Here is a 26,253-nt window from a genome sequence, read left to right on the forward strand (position 1 = left end):
GGCAGATCCCTTTGCCCTCTTATGAGACCATAGTGACATAATAACACATATCCTTTTCAAGTAGCATTGCTGCAATGAATTGCCTAATCACCTCTGCTCTAGTTTCCATAGTGCAATTACATATATGTTCTGCCTTTTCTGTGTTTTTGCTGCAGGGGTGTTTTTTTCTTAGTGTTTTTAGTTTATTTATCTGCATTCTTGAGTGTTTAACATATTTGTATAGACCCTTACGGGGACATTGGGGGTCATTACGAGTTTGGAGGCAGCCATGCGCTATTAGCGCCATGGCAGCTTCCAAACTCGTGTCCGGGTTCTCTGAATGGGGACTTACCGGGTCATTCCAACCTTGGAGGACCCGGTAAGTCCCCATTCAGGAAACCATTCCCCATTCCCATTCGAGCCCTCATAGGGCTCAATGGGAATGAGGAGGGAGCTAATAATGGGCCTGTAAATTACGGGCTCGTTATTAGCTCCCTGGTCCCTTAGCGGCTCCCGCTAAGGACGGCCGGTTTTTCCAGCGGGCCTTAGTGGGACCCGCTAAGGCACCTAGGAATGCGGCGGTAAGGGGTTAATGGCACCGGCATCCTTACCGGTGCTGTTAACCCCTTACCGCCGCACTCGTAATGATCCCCATTGTCTACTTTTGGAGTCTTTGTACTAGTTTGGTTACTGCTGTTGTCAAATTCACACCCCTCTTAAGTGTATAACTTGGCCTTGACCCTTGTAACCAAATGCAAAGCAGGTTTATCTCTACACTGTGCCTGTTTCACCTTTATGATTGGGAACACTGTTGGTTTGTAGAAGTGTGGACTGAGTAGGTGGTTTAGCCACTACTCATCCTTGTACTCCTGCAGAGCAGTAGTTATTTTGTCACAGTACCAGACACGGTTCTCCAACAGACAGACTCCCAGGCTAGATGCATTAAAAAAAGATTGCCTGTGGTTTGAGATTAGCTTCCCTGGCCTAACATTTCTTCATATTACACAACAATAATTTATCTGCGTTTATGTAGTTTCATTCTGGATGGAAGAAAGGAAAGCTTTGTTAAGAACAATTGCTACCTTCATTCAAGATACATTTACTTTTAAGAATGAAATGAGAGCATGCAGGAGGGTGGACTACAAACCAGCAGGCTTTTGCGAGGTCACGGGTTTGATAGATGTGTTGCTTCATGTTTTGCACAGTACATGTCTATGATCTTTCTCAAAATAATCAATATTGTCCCACCACAGCAATATTGATTTATTGACTTATTGACCTCTGTGTTATTTCTGGCAAACGTAGTCACCCTATTGTCAGAACGATTAGCAACCAAGTTGACACAATCTGATTGGTCCCTAACCTGCTCCTCCTTCGAGGACAAAACTGAAGCGGACAACATGGCATGATTGCTTGTATACGTTTTTGTTACCTCAAAACCACTTATTTGGTGAATGTCAAAATTAGACATGAAAATATAATCTATGGTGGATTCAGATCCCATTCCAAACCTGGTTGTTATCGGCCTATCAGTTTTTACAAACAGTGCGTTTAACTTATACAACCCCACCTAGCCTAGAACAAGGACCAAATCACTCCGTAGACATTTTTAGTACTATCTGATGTGTGACAGACCTCCCCCAACGTATCATTTAAACAATCAGAGTTAATTTCTTCCGGATATAAGAAGAGGAGGACACTGTTAAAGTCTTCAGCGAATGTTAAAGTCTCCAGCGATGACAATTAATTGCTTCTTAGATTGGCTCATAAAGTCAACCAACACAATATCATATCATTAATGACTTCATTGAGGTCCATACACACCTGATTGAAGTACATATTAATTAATAGGGTGGATTGAGAATCTTTACTAATTTGATCTCTTATTGTAGGACATAGTAGTGAATCTGAGTTACATCTAATTTTCTCTACTGAGCGGCCTTAAGTGCTATATGAGTATTGTTCATCTCCTCATCAAGAAAACTTTTGCAACCTCTTGTATTCCATGCAGGGATTTTCCAAATGCCCTTTTTATCTTCCTGCAGCCGTGGTGGGAAGGAGTTTGAGCAATAATGTAAGCAAGGCCCGACCCACTGCCCCAAAATCAATTGTGACTTGCCTCCCCCACCTTCACTTTCCAAGCGTTTTATATTAAGATTGTCTGTCACCCCATTACAATTATTTGAACCATGCTCACCCTCAGTGACCACCACACTCTTTTCGTAGCAGTCAAAGCCTCTTTTTATGAATTCTGCATGACAGTTCATAGCAGTTTTTTTTCACTAGGAGTGAAAGTGCACTTCACATTGGCCCAGTTCTTTATGATCGTACACATGCACAAACCTTATATCTTCACACATAATTGCTGATAGTCCAGGTATCAATGAGAGTAGAGAGAGGATCTTTGCCCTGTTTAATGATTCATTTGTCTCATTAGCCATTACAGATTCAACAAAAATCGATTCAGATTCCTTAAATTGATCGCCCCTTGAGTTTGTTCCACTGTAGATGACATTACATGTTTCCCATATGTTGTTATTACAGGATTTCATAATTGTCATAGTGGCCTTTGAGGAACTCTCCACAGGCTTTTCAGGTCTATCAACATTGATACAATTGACCTGCGGACATGTCATCCCAGTATCACAAACAGCAAATCCTACCGTATTATTATCATTTGCCTGAGAAGAGACTAATGATTCCTTATCATTCCCCTCATTCAGATCCTGGACAACTTCTTCAATTACTCTTTCATCATCATAATCATTCATAATTGTCATACAGAACCATCTTTTCAAACCTTGTTTTTTCTGAGAATGTTTGTTAAGTATATTGTTCAATGTATTTTTCTGACCTACATGTTCCCAACATTCAATCATCTCATTTTCTTCTTCTGGTACTTCTGAGCATGTTGCCCTTCTCTCTTTACTAATAGGATACTCAGACTGACTTAGAGCATCATTTATAACAATTACCTCAGGCATTAGATGTGGGTTAGGTACATGTTTGGGACATCTCCTGTCCTGCAGGATTTTAATAATTTTCTCAGAAATGTCCTGGATCCTCTGTTGTTATATTTAGTTTGCCCATTCATACTCTTTGTTTTTTTGGGGGCATTATAATTTGTCGGTTTGATGTTTTCCTTAGCAGTTTTACTCAAAACGATCTTAATTTCAGATATGGGAGGTTCCACTTCCTTCTCCTTACCTGTTCTTATGCCTACATTAGCTAAACCAGTATTCCCTTTATTCAAGTCTACCTCTAATGATTTTTCTGTAATATTAGAATTTCCCGTCAATAGGAGCGTTTTGATTTCATTTAAAGTATGTATATTTGATCTTACTTCTAGGACTACCTACAACCTAATGAATAACTGTAGTACCAGATTTAGAGCAATGCGTGGAATGTTGTCAACTTCTAACTTATTATTTATGCATGACACATCCTCATCTACTACAGGACTGAATGTATTTTTTACCATTGGACTGCCGCAGCGGTGTAGTATTTCCCTGGTCATAGGTTACATTACTTGAATATAAAGAGTTCACTCAATCAGAACCTACAGAGCCATTGCAGGCAGTTTTTGTAGGTAAATCAAACAATTTAAGTGACACACTCAAACGAGTTGATGGCACCTCCAATGCATGGCTTTCACCCTCATGGCTTACACAAATGTCCATAAATGACTGACTGACCCATCTTTCTACTTCACGAAGAACTGGACCAGAGATATTGTAATTGTCCACACATTCACTTGCATTATCCTCCATCAGTGAGTCCGTTATTGATTCACGTCCAGTCAGAACCTGACTAAGGGCCTCATTACGAGTTTGGAGGCAGCCATGGAGCTTTTAGCTCCATGGCTGCCTCCAAACAGGGCTCCATTACCGGGTTCCTGCAATGAGGAATAACCGGGTCATTCCTACATAGAAGGACCCGGTAATTCCTCCTTGCAGGAACCATTCCCATTTGAGCCCCCATAGGGCTCAATGGGAATGGGGATGGAGGTAACAACCGGTACATTACAAGTGTCCCGTTGTTACCTCCCTCTTCCCCTCGTGGGACCCGGAAAAGATGTCTGGTTTTACCAGACGTCTGATCCGGGTCCTGCAAAGGGAACCGCGTAATTGGCCGTGACGGAATGTAGGGGGCCAGTCCCATACCGGCCCCCTTCATTCCGTCAGAGCCAGGGTCATAATGAGGCCCTAAATGTTTTTTGTGAAACCTGCGGGTAAAAACATGTTATTTCTTTACACTCAGCATTGCTTTTCATTTTTTTCACTTGTATGTTCTGGACCACTTCATTATCAAGTGGAGTTCTCTCAGCAGGCCTCAGGTTATAGCGTTTCTTACCACACATGTGGCCTCATTACGAGTTTGGAGGTAGCCATGGTGCTACCTCCAAACTTGGGTAGTCGGAATGCGGACTTACCGGGTCATTCCAACCTTGGAGGACCGGTAAGTCCCCATTCTGAAAACCATTCCCCATTCCCATTCAAGCCCCCATAGAGCTCAATGGGAATGGGGAAGGAGCTAATAACTGGCCCGCAAATAGCGGGCCCGTTATTAGCTCCCTGGTCCCTTAGCGGATGCCGCTAAGGGCGGCTGGTAAAACCAGCCTGCCTTAGTGGGACCCGCTAAGGGACCTCGGAATGTGGCAGTAGGGGGTTAACAGCACCGGCATCCTTACCGGTGACATCAACCCCGTACCGCCGTACTCGTAATGAGGACCATTGTTTAAGTACTCCACTCTCACTTCAACAATTGTCCAATTAAAATGCCCAGTCAGAAGTAGCCCGCTTCACTGGCTAACAAATTGAAACCAGTTAGGAAACTGAGGTGGCCCTCAGAAATGTCAGAAACTGCCCAAACCTCTCAGCGAAGTTTCCAGCAAACAGAGGTCAAAGGCTAACACCCCTGCAGTCACTCTGTAAACAAAGGAACAAGAGAAAAAAGAAGAAAAAGAACAATGATTTCAGCACTTTACTGCCATTAGTTGAGTGTGAGGATACAACACAGAGCTCCAAAGATTGACACCAACAGTCACTGTGTGTGGGGATTTCCACAATGTTTAGTAACAAGTTCCCCAGAGGGCTCAAAGGCAAAAAAAATGCCTGCATTCACCATCTGGGAAAGGCACACAAATGCTTCCAAGTAATCTGGTAACTGCTGCTTACAGGAAAGCGAATTCCTAATTGTTCAAGTACAGACTAGTGCTCACTTGGTTAAAAAGAAAACCAGTTAATAGATCCACCAGCAGCTCACAGCATTGATTGCCAGTTCAGCCGAGGACCAAAGAGAATAGAGATTCACAATAAGTACAGCTTACTGCATGGGCAAATATTCAGGTACCGGGTCGACGCTGCACCCTGAAGCTGAAAATGAAAGCACCAAGCTTGCAGTCAGCAACGCATGCTCACAGCCAGGGGTAGGGAAATGGACCACCTCGCCCTCATCTCTCAGCGAGCAGACTGCAGACTGGCACTTCCTCGCCACACTACACGGCCACTTCACGGCTGCTGCTGATTTTAATTAGAAAGTGAGAGGAGTCAGTATACTCGAAAATCTTAGGAAACACAGGATTCACATCCAGCAGTCACAGCAGCAGACTGCAGACTGACACTTGCTTGCCCCACTTCACTTGGGAATATATTATCAGTTTTATTGTGAAGCGTTTGTTTCACTATAAAAATGAATATAGATCTGGATTCAGCAACAAAAAAACATTCATCCAATGCATTCAGTAATTTGGGATCTCTGGAAGCTGGAGACATCTCAAAGAGAATGTGGCACAACAAGTCTTTTGTTTGGTGTCTGCCAGAAGCAATAAAAACATTTACATGTATTCCTTCATGAACATGTGGAACTGTGATGCTCTAAGGGTGAACTGGATTCCTTAAGAATAGTGCATGAGCTAGGCTCCACTGCCCCAGCATGCCAAAAGTACCACAAATCATGAAAATTCAAGCCTGTAAAATGACTTCTGAATCCAACATCGTATAAGTCAATTAGTGTTTGTGCCGAAGCTAAGATACAATAGTTTGTCATAGATAGTGTCCAACATTTTAGAATTAAATCAGCCTGTTAATTGGAACCATTTCGTTAAGCATATGTAGGCATATTAACTGTTCTAATGCCAATAATTTTTCAATGGTTTCAGAGAAAACTAAACAAATTGTTTTGTTTTAAACTTAATTCTGAGAACTCCTTTCATAGAAGTCCAAAGTTATTTTTAGGTTTTGGAGTGTTTTAAAGGTGACCTCCCAGCACTGGAAGTTAGGAGACCACATAAAACAATGGGCCTCATTACGACCCAGGCGGTAAGGGGTTAACGGCAGCGTTAACAGCGCCGACCCTTACCGCCTGAGTACGAGGTCCCTTAGCGCCATGGCGCTTTTAACACCTGCTTTTAGCAGGTGTTAAAATCCATGGCGCTAAGGGACCATGGAGTTAATTACGCCACCGTAATTTACGGTGGCGTAATTAACGCCTTCCCCACTCCCATTATACCCTATGGGGCAAAAATGGGAATGGGGAAGGGTAAATGGGGATTGGGGACTTACCGCCCCGCCAAGGTCGGAATGGGGCGGTAAGTCCGCCAACCACCATGGCGTAAACGTAGTTTACGCCATGGTGGTAAAGTCATGGCCCAGGCGGTAACTTACCGCCTGGGTCGTAATGAAGCCCAATGACATTTTTAAAGTCAATGAAAACAATATTTATTTGTCCAATATTTTTGAATTTCGTAAATACTTTATAGCAGGTTGATCATCTCTGCTTCAATGTTCAAACCGGTATAGCACGAGTCCAGGGTAGAGATCCAGTAGGCTTCTCTCGCTCGCAATATTTTCTCAATGTTACCTCCTCTGGGTGGGAGGGTTATTTCTTGTATTCCGTAGTATCTGATATTACTTTTGGTTGTTCCTTTGTGTTCTATTAAGTGATGATATCCTATTTTGTTACATTTGCATTGAATGGCATATACCACACATTTAGTGTTGCAGTTGATAAAGTCTTGGATTCTGTGCAGCTTTCCTTTAGGTAAAAGGATTTCAGTTTTGTCATTTGCACTGTAGGGGCAGCTTATGCATTTGTCACATTTATAGATGCCTCTAAGTCGATTGTCTCATAGTTGCGATAATCCTCTTGTCTGATGTTTTGTAGAACAATGTGAATGACTTAAGATGTCTTGTAAAATTTTTGATTTTCGAAAGGTGATGTTTACTTGGTCATCCAAATAGTCTGATATGTCGGCATCCATTTTTAGAATGTGCCAATTTTGCTTTAGGATATTTTGATGAGTACTTTGTAATGCATCTGATTTTATTGAATGGTTCAATTGTGGTTATTTTGTTTGTGATGAGTTCTTCTCGTTATCTATTTGCTGTTTTCAGGTAAGTTTTGTGTAGATGTTCTCCATTGTATCCTCGAACTTGAAATTTTTGTACTGCTGATTAGCCCGGCCCTGGTTCCCGCCCCCTCTCCTGATTGGCCCATGGCCCGGTAGGCCCTAGCCCCACACGTGGTCTCCGTCACTATTGCAGCCAACCTTCCCAGGTAAGATGCAGCTTGTCTGGTGTCCCTTAATTTGTAAATTTCGGCCCTTTTCATTTATCCACTTGGAAATAAGCGCTCCTGTGCACGTGTTTTACTTCTCCCCTTCCCCTGCTGATTAGCCCGGCCCTGGTTCCCTCCCCCTCCTGCCCCCTCTCCTGATTGTCCCAAGGCCCCTTAACTCTACCTCCCAGGTGCAGCCTGGCGGCTAAGGGCCCAAGGCAAAGGGTGGCCCCCAAAGTAGCAGCTCCTGTCGGTGTCTGCAGGTGTCAGCAGGGGAAGCCAGGGGCCTCCATCTAACACTCTCCAACACTAACCGCTTTTCCTTCCTGTGGCTTCCACGTTATAGGCGCGCCTTCCACCTAGCTAGCCCTGTTTAAGAAGCGCAACACTAATCCATAGACCCACTACTACAGCCATCTAACAGTGGCTGCATAGTCATCTCAACATACCAGCATTTGTGACAGGCCACAGCACCCGGACAAGACCCATGACAGGTAGGCTGCCGTCAACCAGCATCAACGGATAAGGTAGGAGCAATCTATTCTATCTTCAGCATATACTGACACCATCATACAAACCTCTTGTACCATACTGCATTGTGAAACTTAGCCCTCTTAGGCTTTAAACTGCTTTTGAAATTTCATATCACACTTAGGCCTCTCACCCACTATACAGGACCCTTCCAAGTGTGCCCCTGTTTTGAAGGTGCACTGTAACTGCTTTTATACTGGCTTTGAACTGCATTTGAATTACTTTGAAATTGCATTTCCAACTCCGGCCTCTCTCCCTCTATACAGGACCCTTCTAAGTGTGAACCCTGTATTTAAAAGTGCACTGGAACTGCTTTTATACTGAATTGTGAACTGCATCTGAAATTACTTTGAAATTGCATTCAAACAAAGGCCTCTCTCCCACTAAACAGGACCCTTCCAAGTATGCCCCCTTTTTTGAAGGTGCACTGAAACTGCTTTTATACTGCATTTGAACTGCATTTGGAATTGCTTTGAAATTCCATTTTCAACTCAGGCCTCTCTTGCACGATACAGGACCAATCTGCTCGAACCAGCCATGGTATGACCTGAGAAAGTAGGCAATCAATAAGCCAAGATAAAGAATATACTCACCCAGTATGACAACCTGATACATGAACTAAACTATAGGGATTATGAGACATACAACCCACTAACCAAAACCTCACATTTCTGCATACTTAATGCACACAAACCCACACAACCACCTCTCCCACAGCAAGCTGCACAGACTTCACCACACCGCAACAACGAACAATCAACACATAGATCGCAACAACAGCACACAAGGACCCGCTTCGATACTACATGCACACCCAAGCTGCCAACAGTACACCACCTCTCACTTCCCTACGCCCTCTTAACCCACGAACCCACTCCACCTTTTGTTTACAGATCCGCCGTCCGTTGGTGACGGTGCGCTATTTAAATACCTTTACCTTTACCATTAACATTAGCATTAACATTAACATTAGCTTGAATTCTATATTGCACACCATTGTTGTGGACGTAGTCATTGCCCTCTGATCACCATTTCATTAAAGCACTCCCAGAGTGGAATTACTATGGTTACTTGATGTCGACATAAATAGCTCTCCTCACTATAGCATTTATTTCACCTACTTTAATTAATGTCATCTCAGTACGGTTGATTTCTCTTCATTGTTAAATTGTATGCTGGATTTCCAAAAGCGACGTATGATAGGTCTGCAAGTGACAAGCTTACCTTTGATAGTTGAGAGTGATGTCCAGTCACACGCTCAAATCCTCCCAGAGCTCCCTCAACCATATATCTTTCCATGGTTGATACCCATACATTTGGTAAAAACAGTATTTTTTTATTTGCTTTGATAATCACCACACATGAGTCCTTGCATGTCTGAGTTTGGTAAAGGTGGCCGCCATGCAAAGTCATAGTGTCCACCATTACTGCTAATCCCTATGGATTCTGTCTGCTTTAAGCAAGAGCTACGTCACAGCTAGTGTCCTCAGGGATCCTTGCTTTGCAGATATGTGTTGGAATCCACTGCATGCAGCAGGTAATCGTACAGAGCAGATTGTCCAAATGCGGGAAACCCTGATCAAAGTTTTTGTGGGGTTTCCAGCATCCCAGTTATTTACCTGCGCAACTAAAATGAGTCCCACTGGTTGCTTGCTCTTGTATATTTTGTGGATTGTCCAGAATACAGTATTACACATGGATCCATGTCGGCACCCTTTCTTTTGTAATATATATATATGAATGCATTCAAAACAGCCACTTTCCCATGCACCTCGTACTGTTTTGGAGTTTAATGAAGTGCAAATATATACTTGCAGTTACATCACTGCACTAAGTAGCCAGTCTCTGCGGAATTAGTGCAGTAGGACCCAGTATCCGCTTCACACTTGAGCCACAGTGGAGAGTTTTAAGGATGACCAACTGGCTATAGCCATGTGGGGATTCCTGTATTCATCTGATCTTGTACATTAACTAACTCCCTTAGCAATGTAGTTGTCTGTGAGCTGCTCTGCAACTTTTGCACCACAACGTTTATGAAAAACTGCAAATCTCCTAAATATTTTGATACTGGGCATTCATATATCACGTCTGACTACCTGCAGCTCACCCCTGAAAATAATCGTCTGTCTCTCACAAAAGTAACTCACTTAGGACGTCCTATTAATTAATGCTGCATCAGCTACCAAATGACCTTTCTGTGTTCCACTTCATGTGTTTTGTAACAGTTAACAAAAATAACAAAAATCAGTCAGTAAAGCACTTGCCCTTTCCATTTGTGCGCATACTGCAGTCACAGGTGCGCAGCCTTCGGAGCTCAAATAATTGAGCTCTATTGAGTTGCATACTAATTAAAATCACTGTTGTCAGCACCAAGAACCAATTAATTTTGTGGTAATGGTAAAGACGACTGTTATAGTAATACAGTCTCTGAATAGAAAGTAACTGTGTCCTTCCATTCCATACCTGTGCTGTCCCACTATCAGAAACTTTGCAAACTCCTCGGAACAGATTATTTTATATTTGCAAGAAATTGAGCAAATGCACTTAGCACCAGTTTTGCTGCTTAGATAAAACAGAATATATTACATTTAAACGCGTGAAAAAATAAAATCATGCTGTTGTTTGCACTATAGTTGCTCTGTAAAATACAAAGACATTTGTTTGATACATTTCTTTTCATGTTACGCAGCAAACATAGTATAGAATCATTTCAAAAAAGGTAGCAGGCGCTCCTCTCCAGAAAGAATATGGCATGATAACCTGCTCTGAGATGAGAGTTTGCAGCACACACTTTTTGCACACTGTACCTTTCACAAATGGGAAATATTCATTTGCATATCAGTATTTGTCCCGCCCACATGGGCGGTCCGGTCCAGCACCGAAATGCTATGGCAATTCCTCTCTGAGCAAGAGTACCAACAGCAACCCCATACACGTGTTTCAGCCTTGTTGGGCCTCATCAGTGAGGTGAGGCTGTGCCCCTCTGAGCACAGTGAGCACAGAGTCCATGGCCCTCATTACGACCCTGGCGGATTTTTTCCGCCATCGACGGACTTTTCCGCCATGGCGTAAAGTCCGTTTACGCCATGGCGGATGGCGGACTTACCGCCCCATTCCGAGGTTGGCGGGGCGGTAAGTCCCCATTGACCCATTTACCCTTCCCCATTCCCATTTCGGCCCCATAGGGCTCAATGGGAGTGGGGAAGGCGTTAATTACGCCACCGTACATTACGGTGGCGTAATTAACACCAAGGTCCCATAGCGCCATGGATTTTTACGCCCGCAAAAAGCGGGCGTAAAAGTGACCATGGCGCTTTGGGAACTCGTAGTTGGCGGTAAGGGGTCGGCGCAGCTAACGCTGGCGTAAACCCCTTACCGCCAGGGTCCTAATGAGGGCCCATGTCTGGTTGCCCTGAAATAGTACAGAATCAGTTGACCTCATGTTTACACTAATGAAAATATGTTTACATAATACAGAGTTGGGCTGAACCTGTTTGCTCGATTGCATATTATCAAAGCAGCATCATTGGTGCTAAATTCATTTGCTCCATTTTTTGCACGCAGGCACGCTTTAATTAATCTGGGCCCAGGTTGCAGTAAATGAGTCTGAAAAGCTGAACACACTGACACCGAATGATGTTCTCATTCTTGTGTCGTCATTAAGTGACATAGATCTCATTTGTCAAAGCAGCAGAAACACTTGGCTTAGGTGTGATTTCATGTCAGCTGAGAAAAGCCATTACTCAAATGGGTTTCAAGATGGATCAATTCAAGGCACATATTCTTTGCAGTTATTCTTACAACCCGCACCTCGATATCCACATTAAGCCTGCTGCACAGTTTAGATTACATCTCTTGTATGCCAACAATCAGTTTTCATATTGTGCAGTGCAGTAAAGACTGGGAAAATAACAATTCTGTAACTGAACATCGTGGCCTTTTCATAGCACAACATCTTACAAAACGATGATATGGTAGTAGTGCCTGTTCTTTTTTTCATTTATCATACACTTCTAATAGTGCCTGTTTCTTTTGTTTCTCCTTTGCTACAGACTCTTTAAGGCTGGAGAAAACTGCTAACACATATCACATTGATGGAGTTAAGCAGCATGGAAACGCTGTACCACATAAACAACACATCAAGGAATGGAAACATAGCCTCGGGTTGCCTCCAGACCCATTAAAATGTAATGGCGCCCGACTTCCCGGTGCCACAGGCTCATTTCGAGTCCGGAGGCCGGGAAGTCAGTCGCCGGTATATTTGTTAATCCCCATTCCCATAGAGTCCCACGGGACTCTATGGAGTGGGGACACGGAAGAACCAGTGCCAGTGCTTCCATGAAGGGTTACCAGCATCGTTGTTTCTGGATCAGCAACAATGTAATGAGGGCCAGTTTCTCGTTTTACAATGTAAGGGATTGAAGGCACATTCCTGCCCTCATTGGACACATGCATCTTTGCCTGTTACGAACTTTACAAACAGTAACCAGTGTAGCTTTGATTTTCAAGCCACTGAAAGTTAGAAATAATTTCCCTTAACACGACGAGTATTTCCAAATAACGTTGTGCACAGTAGCAGCACTTGAAAGTGCCTTCAAAGCAACATTTTAAAGATCATTTACTCTTCCACAAAAGTAATTTGGTAGGAAAAGCCTACCGTCCAGAATTTGATGAAGAATCGAAGATCCGTGGCAGCAATAAACAGGCAGTAGAGCAGAGAATATGCCAAGAAGAGGAGGAAAAACTTGTAATTGGAAAATCCCACGCAGTTGTTCACCCTGTTAGCAAAACAAAAATGGCATGTCTTGAGAATTATGTAGCAGGAACATATTGTATTTTTAGGGTTCGTTATTATCGACTTAATATTCTGAAGATGTATGTTTTTGCTTTGTTCCTTTTACGGGAAATTGCACATTTCCTGCTAGAGATCTTGTTAAAGTACGCATGTTGCATACATGTGAGTGCAGCTAAAGCACTGCATATATACTGCTGTTGAAATGCTTCGACATAATGCATCAGACCAGAGGTGGCTCATTGTTAAGATGGATTTCAAGCATCTTTGGTGGACAGATTTTAGGAGGCCACCCTAGTTATAGCGAACACGGAACAGTGAGAGGTTAGTCCAAACCCAATCAAGGTAGCAATGGAGAGTAGTCAAGGCGTATTCTCAGGCGAGAGGGGTCAGGGCTCAATGAGTCCACACAGTATGGCACAAAATAATTCTGTTTAGACAGCCAGTTATAAAAATACAACTATTTATAATAGGCCTCATTAACACACTGAAAAATGAATCTAACAGGTAGTATTATTGCACAACACTCTATGATACAAACATATACGGTCAACATAGGTTCATATATTCAACCAAAAACGTATTAAGCACATTTTCAGATGCAGTAAATGATGTACCCAGATCACAAGACAACAACCTAACTTAAGCGGTCCAAACCCTAATATAAATGGGGCCTTGTGCCCAAAGTGACAGGAGTCACAATGTTTCTCACCAAAATGGTGCCTCTGTAGGCAGGTTTCAATAGGCTTGTGTTGGTGATAGTTTAAAGGTCCTTCAACTATTTTACCATATGTAAGTAAATGTTTTCTTGTATTCCAAACCCAAGGCTATCCCAGGTGCAGGATACATGACCCAGGTTCGATGACAGAAAGGTAAATGGAATGGAATAAGGAGACAAAGCGACTTGTTCCCCTTGTTATCCTATGGACGATAGGGAGCCACAGATGCACTGCGTTTTCTTACCCCCTGACTCAGATTTTCCCAGATGACTTTGTGGATCATCTGTGGGTCGCTGGGGGCTCAATCGTCTGCCATTGGTCTGGTGAGTGGTAAGAGGTGTGGGTACGAGGACTGGGGCAGCTGCAAGATGCAACCTCTTTCGATGATCAAATGCAAGAACCACCTATTCAGGCCTCTTCGGAACGCTTCACAGTTTGGAGAAAGGTGAGTTCCAGCAACGGTCTCTGCACACAGGCGATGACAGGCGTCCTTCCGGTCGAGGTCACAGCAGTTGCTCCAGGGCTGGATCCCTTAATGCAGGGATGCTGAAATTCAGGGAAAAGGCTACTAGAGGCAAGAGCTAGCAACCACCAGAGTTCTGGACTTGAACGTGGAATGGCAATGCGTCTGGTGAGGTAGCCCACGAGTGAGCTGGTCAGTCTACCGGGCAGTCCAGCAACACTTCCAAAGGCTCAGAGGGCAGGATCCTCAAGACGGTGTTGAGACTAGTTGATCCCACTAATGCAAGGATTGAAGCACTGCTCAGGCCTTTTGATATCAGATAGTTAAACAGGGCTTCACTGGGCTGGACACAGGGGGGGATACCTGGCCACTTCAGGAGTCTTCTTTGGATCTTCAGCAGGCTGTGCTTCATCAATGGATTCTTGGCTCCAATGATGATATGACAACATAGCTGCAGAGGTCCTCTTCTTATCCAAAATTCAACCTGGAAGCAAATCCAACCCCACCAATGAACATATATAGATGTTTAAAATCAGGATTAGCCCCACTAAGACCTCGCTGGCTTTATCCTAGACATTGTAAGTCATCTCCTACCCTGCAGTTGCAGATTTCGTGAAACCAACTAAACCTACTAATAAAAGAAGTATTAGACCCTAGACGATAACCCGAGGAAACCACATTCCGAAGAAGCAACAGGTATGTTGTTCTACCTATAGAAATACACCAATGCGATATGTAAAGAGATACGAAAGAAGAGGGGCTAAAACTTTGGACAAACTAAGGATTACTCTCCCTGATATTTATTCATAGGTCGGTACTACGGCACTAAAGGCTGAACCAGACCGCTGATGATTAGTCACAACATTCTTGGGGGACATCATCCACCAGAGACCAACTTCACGCTCAAGCAGGTTATTTTTACACTGACTGAGCACAATTATAACAATGATAATGAACTAAAGGAATTCAGCAACTAAAGCTTCCCCTTTTTATTGTCTGTTCTTCAACAGTTACAACATACAGAAAAAATCAACAATTCCTCGCCATAAGCAAAACGTTTGATGTAATCGTGGTGAACTGTATGTTTTAATATTGCCACAACCAACATGACCATTCTCCTGACAAATGTTCCGCTATCTACAATAGAGAACAGAAACATGTTGAGTCCTAAACTCTAGTTTACATATATAGTAGAATCAGAAAATGTAACTCTTTTTAGAGTACGACAAGTGTATATTAGCAAATGCTTTGAAAGCTGTTGATAACTAACTGTGTCTACTAATCTAACACTAGTCCCCATTTCAGAGGACAAACTGTCACAATAAGGATTGTGTTTTAAAGTGTTTTACAACTATATTGACAAGTCGAATTGTCTTTTATATCAATGGTTGTTTTGAATAAATTAAGATTTTGTACTGTGAACCCAAATAGACTAAATCAATCCTTTGGCCTAACTGTTGAATAACTTGCTAACTACCTCATGTTATATTGAATACCCATACAAACCCACATAATGCCCGCAACGTTGCATGCAACATGGTATGTGGCGAGGACCAATCACCTAGAGAGTTTGCCCAAGAGTTGAAACATGTATTTGCACAGATTTCACAATGGGTAAATACTAACAGTAGGGAGTGTATAAGCACATTTTTCCATGCACTCCCGAAATACATAATCACCCAATTAGCATGGGTCTTTGACAATTTGCGAAGTCTTGAATATGTGATTTCACAGGCTACTAGAAATTATGAGGTCCAAAAACATGCAAAAAATAAAAATAATCTAAAATCTCCCAAATCAAATTCAACATCCATCACCGTGAAAGGTGAAGGTGAAGGTGAAGAGGGTGCCTTCTTTGGATCTGCAGCCATGGGGTTCAAAGAATGCACCTTATCCCAACAAACAGAATGCCCGATAGAGGAGGCATTCTGCCCAGTTCCAATCGAGTGACACTCAACCAATGTTACAAAATACTTACCCTTCTGACACTAGTATATGCATATGTCTACGATACCTGGGTTCTAGGCCCATCGTGGGGTACAGGTATATAACCCCAAAACAGGGGGGCCAACAATCCAATTAATAGTATGTTATGTTATGTTATACGAATATGTAGAGGGCAGCATCCGGCCAAAGGCATCTTGGTACTAACAGCAGTTGGAACAAATGGGACTTCAGTGACCACCAACATGACTGGTGATTCTCCTAGGTCCGGCTAAGCAGCAGGAGAGAGTTCACAATCTAGCAGCTGCGATAGAGAATACTCGGCTACCAATCCGAGAATATTTCACATGAGCAAAAGGGACCAAACAGGCCTCAGCAGAGCGAAGGGCACATGCAGGAACATAGGGACAGAATTTAGCTTGCAGATCTTCTGCCACTGTACCACTAAAAATCACGATGGACCAGGCACAAAGATTTTAAATGAATGCGTTTATCCACAGGAAGCCAGTGCAAATGATTACCGGGGTAATATGAGAGCATCTAGATATCAAAGTGGCTACTCTTTCTGCAGGATTCTATGGGCCTGAAGACGCCCGAACAGTAGGCAGGCTGTGCCAGGTAGAGAGAATTGCAATAGTCCAACAGGGGAGGTATAAAAGGGAGGACCTTATGTATAATTCTTTACTTGAAATAGCCTTTCTGGTACACAGCAATAATCTGATTTTCGCTGGTAAAGAGAAGCTGAGATTTGAACCCACACAGCCTTCACCATATGTACAGGATTGGGAAAGGAGCCAAAAGAGGGAGGGCAGAAAATAGGAGTCCAGAGAGCCTGACCCGCAAGAGGGCCTACCACTAACACCTCAGTCTTGTCACCATTCAGCTTGTGCCAATTCATGTACATCCATTACCCACAGCCACCAAGCAAGCTTGCAGCCAAAACACAGTCTCAACAAGAGAGAGGTTGAGTAGCACAATCATCACAAGGTCATCCACTGCTGAGACCAGCACTCCCTCTGTGCAGTGACCTGGTCAAAAGCTGGACTGGGAAGGGTCAAAGAAGGCAGAATCCTCCAGAAAAGAACTAAGATGAGAACCAACCACAGATTAGAATAGCTTAATCAAAAAAGACAGTAAGGAGATGGGATGAAATTTAGAAGAAACAGAGGGATCCAGGGAGGGTTTCTTCAAGAGAGGGATAACCAAACCGTGCTTCAAAGTAGGCGGAATAGATCCAGAGCTAAGAGAAAGGTTGACCGCCTGTGTTATTAATGGGGCAGTAAGGGGCATATCTTCTTTTAGCACCCGAAGAGGAATAGAGTCAGTCGGAGAAGAAGACTTAAATTTAGACGAAGCAGAGATGTTATCATGTAGTGTAAAAACAGGAAACATAGACCACAGATGAGAAGATTTGGGCATGAGAACCAGACATCATGGCTCACCAGCCAGTACTTCTAAAGAACAGATACCAGCTCACATGTTCTCAATTGTTTCTATAAAATACAGAGACAAAGAGTCACACAGAGAGTGAGAAGATGGAATAGCTTACAGAAGAGGGGAAGAAAGGGAGCTCACAATTCTAAAAAGTGCTCGAGGTTGATTAAGAGAACCTTCAACCTGAAGCACAAAATAGGCACATTTCGCTTCACAAATGGCATTGTGGAAGAAAGACAAGATTAGACACAAGGGCTCCTTAGCCACAAGGCAATAGCTTGACCTCCATTTTCGCTTCGCCTGATGTCTTTGAAGACAAATATCTCGAAGATGGTCAGTTTACGTGGATTAAGCAGGGCCAAATAATCAGCAGATGCTACAAAGGTGTATGAAATACAACTCAGGTCAGGCATTAGAATGCCTACACAGTGAATATCCATCTGCGTCTGAATGTCGGCAGCAGACACAGTGCCCCAATTCCGCTGAGGGACAATAGGAATTTTACGGCAAGGGGCATTAAGATTTAGATTCCCAAGAGAAGGGAATTATAAAATGATCAGTCCACTCGACCAATAAGGCACGGTAGACTGTAGTAGAATGCTCCATGGCAAAAATACGATCCAGGGTTTTACCCTGCTGGTCAGCAGGCCCCATAACCAACTGGGAAAGGACAAGATTGCTTGTAGCAGAAATAAAGCAGCAAGCTAATGAGTCAGGTGGGTCAATCGCTCTAAGATCGACATTGCCAAGCACGCAAAGATTAGCAAAGCAAATCTGAAGTTTGGCGACTAGCTCTAAAAAAGCATTGCAAAACTCGTAGCCAGGAAGGTGGTAAATGAACAGAATATGGATAGACATAGTAGGAGACTGTAAGAAAAGGGCCTACATTTTGAGTATTTTAGTGGAAGAAGAAAAAGGGGACAGGGATGAAAAGGTATGCCAAGCCTTAGAGGAAGCTTCCTTTCTAACCCATAAAATGACCACTGAATTAAATAAAGAAATACCAGAAAATAGTAGCAACACCTTTACCTACTGGAAACTAGAACCAAAAGAACTGAGAAAAAGAGTAACCTTTCAAGAAAAGAGAAATATAATAGTCACCATTGAGACAGCGGAGTACCCAGAAAACCCAGAAAAAGGAGACTTGTCATTTAGAAATACTTACTCTGTATCCTGGGCTGGCCAGCTTTCTCCTCCACTTTTACAACTGTACAGTGTCTTTCAAGGCTCTGTCCTTTGTCCTCTTTTGTTCTCATTGCATACCACCCCTCTTTCCTCTCTCATCTCTTCTTTTAACCTTTACTGTCCCTTCTATGCCAATAACTCCCAAATCTTTTTCTCTTATTCAGAGTTCTCCGATTCTCTGCACTCTCAAGTCTCTGTCTGTCTCTCTTCCATCCAATCTTGGATTAGCTCTCACTTCTTTCATCTTAACCCATCTAAAGGAAGTCCTTTTCCTTCCTCTCTCCTCTTCTGCCCCATTACCCATCTTTCGTTTCCTCCTCAGCTTTCTTTCGCTTCTTCCGCTCTGAATCTCAGCATCCTCTTTGGCTCTTCCCTCACCTACTCTTCCCATTTCTCTCTTACTCGGCGTAACTGTCACTTTCTTCTCTTTAATCTTCATTGCGTTCATCCTTTTCTCTCTTTTCACGCCACCACACTCTTCATTTCTGTCTTCATTTTCTCCCTCATTGACTGTTGCTGTTCTCTCCTGATTGGACGCCCTAGCTCTTGTCTACCCCTTCACGTTCTATGTATAACTCCGCTATTCATCTACTTTTCACTCTTTCTCCCTGTTCCTCCATCTCCTCCTCATTTCTAACAGCTTCTATTCTACCATTTGAATCTCATATTTTGTTTTACTTCCTTTCCATTGTTTTTAAATATATTCATGGTCTTGTTCCACCCTATCTCTTATTTCTTTCAATTCCCCCACACAAGCCTTATGCTCCCACTCTACCTATCGCCTTGTTGTCCCTAAGCCCCCTCTTCGCTTTTCTTTTTCTCTGCTTGCATTGGAATTCTCTTCCTCTTACTATCTGTTCTTCCTCTTCCTATCAAATGTTCAGTACTTGTCTGAAGGCCTACTTTCTATCCTCATTGCCTGCTTCTTAACTCAATGTTGTATTTTGTCAATCTTGCTCTGTAATTTTGTACCATTTCCTTATTTTGCTAAGGCGCTTTGGCGAAAGCATGTTTTAAATTCAATAAATGCAAATACAAATACAAATACGAGGTCAGTGTGATTTATCAGCTCTGGTAGACACCGGGTCTCAGGCAACCTTGATTTCAAAGCAAACATTTGAGAAACTCAACCTGGGTGAAGGGTGCACCATCAAATTCCTCTCAATCCTCTTCTAGACTTAGAAGAACTCAAAAATGTTAATGAAAATGTCATTTCTGTCAATAGAATTGCGGATCTGGAAATGAAAATTGGGAGACATCACCTGAAACACCTGGTGATCTTCCTGGCTCCAGAGGGGAACACCCTGCTTACTGGGGAATTATTTTCTTCGGAGGCTCTCTGACTGATTGCATGCACCAGGTTAGCTGGACCCAAAGAAACCATCACATCAGGCTGAAGACAAGTACCAATTATGTCAGTTTGAATGGTACTTGTTAATTAAATGGCAACCCAATCAAATAGAATTTCATTTTCAAAATAATCAGGTTCCCGACATCACCATAATCTCAATAGCAGACCATAGTAGTGAGGGGAAGTAGTGAGGGGACCTCATCCTAACTCTTAAGAATGAATCTCCCTTCCAACAAGATGTGGTCTTCCACGTTGGCTGGGGATACCTTGAGGTTCTATATCCAGAAGGACCCCAAAGAAATTCAAAGTACTTTCGAAAAAGAATTCCGAAAAACATATTCATAATTTGACTGGCATCCAGAGGAAAGGTGAACACACATTCTTCCTCATCTAAATAATTGGAGGAAAAGATCCTGTGCTCACCAGAGTCTGTCTAAACAATGGAAAATCTTCTTAAGTGAAGCACTGTTTATGCGACTCTAATAGGATCAGGCCATTCCCACTCTTAATTTGACAATTAAATGGGATGATCTAGAAACTCCAAATTCAAAACATGTAACACCTTGCAGGTGCAAGTTAAAAATATCAAACTATTGACCATGATTGTTGGATCGTTAGCAATGGTGTTTCTGAATTGTATCTAGGTAGTGATATTCTCCATAATTTTTATTTTATTAATGATAAAGTTTGGTCAAGACTGGGAGGTAAACCAATGGGCTTTGACAAAGTTGAGAAAGCATTTTGGCTAGCTGAATTGTTGCTTTATGCGACTGAAGTCCAGGCAAAAGAAGAGGTTACTATCACAAGACAGGTGGGACAATTCACCGTACCAATCAAAATTAAGAAAAGAGGACAAATCCTAAAAAATCAGGAAACATTTATAAACTAGAGTTATACCATACTACAACAAGGATTGCACTTAGATCCAAATCCCTTAGTCAACCTGAATGACGACACCATTCAAATATTGGTGGATAACAGCGACCCTCAAATGATTATTTGGGCAGAGACATATCTATTGGAATGGCCATTGATTCCCAGTAATATTCATTTGACTTAGAAAAGGAACGTATAGGTGCAATTCCTGAAAATTGTTGCGATAAAACAGACAGTAACCAATCAGAAATGTTCAACATCGACATGGGGGACATTTCTTAGTATAGTCTTAATGCCCAGGGGGTACAATATGTTACCTGTGACATCTTGGAAGACAAGGTAGTATTTGGAGTTCATAATAACTATCTCGAATCCATTGAACCTCCTGTCCAGGTAAATACCATTAAAAGAGATCTCTCCACCCAACTGGAGGATACTTCTGAAATATCGACACCCATGATGTTTCTGGGCTTCTGGCAGATGTTAGAAGAACAGATCAGTCTGGTTGATGCCTGTGAAACCAATGAACAGCAATAATAACTGAGACAGGTAATCCTGGATTTCTAGAGCATCTTCTCAGTTGACTCCTATGATTGTGGGCATAAAACTTTTCATGCAACGCCAGTACCAACGGACCCTGAAATGGCTCCCGTGTTTGTAAAACAATGCTGCTGGCTCTCGCACCCATGGAATCACTTAAAGAGATTATCAGAAACCTGTAATACTGTGGCATAATTTATATGATCCACAGTACATTTAACAACTCAGTACTGCAGATCCTAAAACCCAATGGACAATGGAGACTTTGTGCTGATATGTGGGAGTTGAATAAACGGGTCCACATGTCAAGGTGGCTTCTTCCCTATAACGACCAAGGACTGGCACAGATACAAGGATCAAAAGTGTACTTAGCCCTTGACTTGACAAACTGTTATTGGACAGTACCGTGAATACGGAAGATCATATCAGTATAAGCTTGCCTTTACCTTCGGGGTGCAAGAATATAATTGGACCTGTACTCCCTTTGGGTACATCAATTCCAGAAATAAATTCAACATTTTCCTTCACAAGGCCATGACTCATCTGAAAGAAAGTTGAAACTATGTGTATGATCTGTTGATCAAAATCTCAACTGCGGAAAATAATCCGTCAGAAATCAGACCTGTTCTTACCCAGTTGCAATGAGCTGGTGCAAAATTATCTTTCCAGAAAGGACAATGGTACAAGACCAAAGTGAACTTTCTGGTGCACAGAATTACAGCAGAGGGCTTCAATCCCCAGTAAAAGAAGGTAGATGCCTTCCTCATATTAAAGAACCCCACAACTCGGTGTGAGTTTCAAAGCCTCCTTGGATTGACTAATTATAATCCAAAGTTCATTGAGAACTATGCAGAGATCACTCAACCTTTGGTCCTCTTATTTTAGGCCAGGTTAAGTGGGAGTGGGGGTAAGCACAATCTGAGGCAGTGAAGTACTTGAAAAGAAGCCTGTCACAAACAAGGAGCTTGTTTGGCTTTTCCACCAAGAATAAGGAGCAATTTCTTAGAGACTGTTTTTTCAGATACCTGTTTGACAGCAGTGTTATGCCAAAAACATGACAAAGGGCCTCATCATGAGTTGGCCGGTATCCCAGCAGTAAATGTGAATCGCAGCGGCACTGCTAGTCCCCATTCCCATTGTGGCTTTCCCTGCGCTATTAGCGTCTGTGCAATTAGCGTCACGCATATAACACTGCCGGAAAGAGGACGTTTTTACCTCCAGCAAAAAAGCTGCAGGTAAAACTCCCACTTTCTGCCAAACTCAGTATTGGGCAAAGCAGTAATGGAATGGCAATAACATTACCACCGTATTTTTACCGCTCTGCCCAACCCCTGACGAGGCCGAAATTCAACAAATAAAAATTATCCTCCGTAGAAGAAAAATTGAATGATTGTGAAAAAGCACTTGTGGCAAAGATGTGGGCATTGAAAAACAACTGCCCGTTTTTCCAGGTGGTGCACACAATGGTAGAGATCTGATAGAATACGGGATGGGAATGTCTCTCATTAAAAAATCACTTCTTGGATTCTGTCAATGCAGGGCTTTTTAGTGGATGTCAGATACGGCCAAAATAAGAAGAGCCCTCTAGCTCAATGATTGGCAGACTTATATGATTGTGCTGAAGAACACTGACTCAAGGACAAAAGTCTGATCACCAATAATAATATGGAGGCATACATGGCATCCCTGCACAAGGTGTATGAAGAAAACACTTAGCAGGGGATACCCACAGTTTATGCGTATGTATGTTCCTACCATATTACAAAAGATAGGGAGAAAGAACTGGTTGCTAGCATTGGGAACGCTTGGGTAAATGATCTTCCCGAACCTCCTGCTGGTTACAAAATAGGTCCCTGAAGTAGACAGGTGGCACAGCTGAAGGCAATTTATCAAGCCGTCAATACTGCAGCAAACCACCAACTCACAGAACTGGTGATTATCACTGATTCTGATTATGTACGAAATGAGTTTATGGAACTCCTGATTAATTGGAAAAATGGAGGCATGCTTTTTGCAAATAATAAACAGTTAAAGATGGTATATTGATCCAGACTATTGCCGATCTGGTGACGTCTAATGAAATTACCATGTATTGGAAAAAGATCAAAGATCATTCCATGATAGAGGGTCCTGATAAGACTGGAAACAACTTGTCTGAACAATTGTCCAAAACAGTGGCTCTACACAGGGACTTCATAGATATGGAGCACCTCCTGGGAGAAATTCATGTCATGGCAGTGACCATATCACAAACTCGCACTGACAGTGAATTTACAGCTGCTCAGTGAAGTAGAGATACTCCTGATGTAGACTTGAACACCGCTCAAAAAGGGGATACAATTATTTGGAAATTCTGTAAATATTTAGACGATCCAGTCAGATTTCCTCTGGTACAATCAGACTATGAAGGAAAGGAAGACCTCGGCATTCTGATGAAAAATCAGAATATATTCAAGGTTCAAGACGGGATGTTGGTGAGGCAACCGCAATTTGGATATGACCAGTGGGTGGTACCTACCTTACTGGCCCCACTTGGCCATGATCTCAATATCTTTTTAAATGGATGTCTGTTGTGTGTTCAGTTCCAACCAAGTTATCCCACACACAGAGCTCCTACAGAAAAGAGGAATGATGTTACCATGGCCAGATTTGCAAGTAGACTTCATTGGACCAGTAATTCGTTCTTCCAGAATAAACAAACGCATGATCTTGGAGAGGGAATGGTCTTCAATATGGGAACAAGTAAAAAAGGTATTGCAAAATGCAATATTGCAATTAATGCAATGTAATTACTTACACAAGGTGTAAATGACCCCAGAAAAATGGAATGCCATTAACAAAATCTATCACATGGATGTATGTGGTGTGGAGTGGGTTTGGCAGGCTTTTGGCATATGGTGTGGCACTGTCCAGTTATTGTGAAATATTGGGAAGGTGTTCTTTAGAGGATTAATAAATGAATGCACTGCGTGTATGCGAGAATACCATCTTTGTGTTTGTGGGAATTCCTGGAAGTAAAAAATAAAAGACCCAGAAATGGATTATGCAGTTTATGCTGGTACTGGTTAAAAGACAATTAGCATTAGTATGGGAATGCCAAAAGGGTCCACTGATACAACAATGGATAGCGGATGTTCAACAGTGGAGGTTAGCAGAAGTGGAGATCTTATAGAAAAATAGAAATGCAGAAGAGGAAGTAGGAGCGGGATTAGACTGGGGTCAAATGTTGAATGAACTGGTCTCTTCACCGGATTTGAAACCTCCCTGAACCCACAATCCATACTTGGACACAGGGAAGGGGGAACATATTGGAAGACATGATGTTGTGACAATGTTTTGAGAGGGGTGGAAAACCTATATTCTACTTTGTATGACTCTACTTTTTGTGCTGGATGTATTGAATGGCCTATGCAGTTGACAATGTTTTATATGAGCACAGTTTTTGCTATAAAACACTATGGGCCTCATTACACGGTAGGCGGTAAGGGTTTACCGGTACCGGTAAGGGCACCGGTACCGGTAAACCCTTACCGCCTTACTACGAGGTCCCTTTGCGGGTCCTCCCTTAACGCCTGGTTTTTCCAGGCGTTAAGGACGGGACCCGCAAAGGGACCTCAGAGCTAATTACGGTACCGCAATTTGCGGTACCGTAATTAGCACCTTCCCCAGTCCCATTGAGCCCTATGGGGCAAAAATGGGAATGGGGAAGGGTAAATGGGGATTGGGGAATTACCGCCCCCGCTAACCTTGGAGTAGGGCGGTAATTCCGCCATCCACCAAGGCGGACTCGGTACGGTACCGGCGGCAACCATGTCGCTAATAGCGCCATGGTTACCGCCTACCGTGTAATGAGGCCCTATGTTGTGAAAAAAAAAAATAAAAATAGATTTTAAAAATTAACCATTTTATGTATTTATTTTTATGTTGAAATCGTTTATTGGAAGTTGTATGCACTGGAGTGAAGTACATCGAGCCTCCTGCAGCATTATCTCCATGCCTGCATTCATCGACTCAATTGGATGAGGATTCCATCAATTGACACAAAATCAGCCCGAAATGACCTGTGCCTCACAGCTCTGCAGCCACCCTCCACCACCGAGCCTTCTGATTGGCTCCCCATTGCAAGAAAGGACTTCCAGCCCCAGAGCCGGAAGGCGGAGCCAGCCTCATACCAAGGCTCCATACAAAAGCTTATGTTTGTTCCTGTCTTGGCCTGTCTCTGCTCTGAAGGGGATCCAACCCTCTTGTACGATACGGGCCCTGCGGTCATGTTGCAAGTCATGAGGCCCAGCGCTGCATTGACCTATCCCTGTTAACATGGTTCACCTAAAGGTAAGAGTGCCCACGTGCGTTCCGTCCGCAGGTCCATATGTACAGTGATGCTCTCTCCCCCCGCTACCGAATAGCAGTGCGTTGTGCCACCATCTGTTTTGGTTACGTTGCTTCTCTGTTGCCATCCCTAGAAACTTTTCCCAGCTTTGCTTTTTCAAAGCCTGCGCCTCCTCACCTCTGTTCCTACCCATCCCTCCCCCCTCCAACTGCTCAATCTGCTGTCCCCTTTAACGTGCCTCCACTAAACAGGCTGATGTAAAACATTGTTTTTTGGCCTTCATGTGGACTTTCGCATCTAGATGGAACTGAACTACTACCATTCTGTTTTTTGCGCTCTCCCCTACTACATGTCGCCGATCTACGCTCAACCTACTGCACTGTTCTGACTAAACAGTCTTCACATAATGCCTGCACGATGTGTAACATGTACGTCTCCGCGCACTTAGCTCATTTACTCATGGGCTTTCATTGCTCTCTCTTGCCTGCTAGTAACCTGACCTCAGGCATATTGAACAGCCATCGCTCACATCCTATACACCTTGATATGTTT

The 26,253-nt window shown here is 42.9% G+C and overlaps 1 protein-coding gene across 4 annotated transcripts in view; it reads right to left on the bottom strand.

Moving 5' to 3' along the window:
- Nucleotides 1–26,253, bottom strand: part of ZDHHC2 (zinc finger DHHC-type palmitoyltransferase 2) — a 1,080,498-nt gene that overhangs the window by 428,718 nt on the left and 625,527 nt on the right. For all 4 annotated transcript variants that reach the window (XM_069631585.1, XM_069631586.1, XM_069631584.1 and 1 more), the window contains one exon: nucleotides 12,725–12,845. In XM_069631585.1, the coding sequence (XP_069487686.1) occupies nucleotides 12,725–12,845 (121 nt within the window). The remainder of the gene's footprint in view (nucleotides 1–12,724; nucleotides 12,846–26,253) is intronic.

This window comes from Ambystoma mexicanum, chromosome 6q (assembly GCF_040938575.1).
Source record: "Ambystoma mexicanum isolate Mex_15411 chromosome 6q, UKY_AmexF1_1, whole genome shotgun sequence".
Lineage (NCBI taxonomy): Eukaryota > Metazoa > Chordata > Amphibia > Caudata > Ambystomatidae > Ambystoma > Ambystoma mexicanum.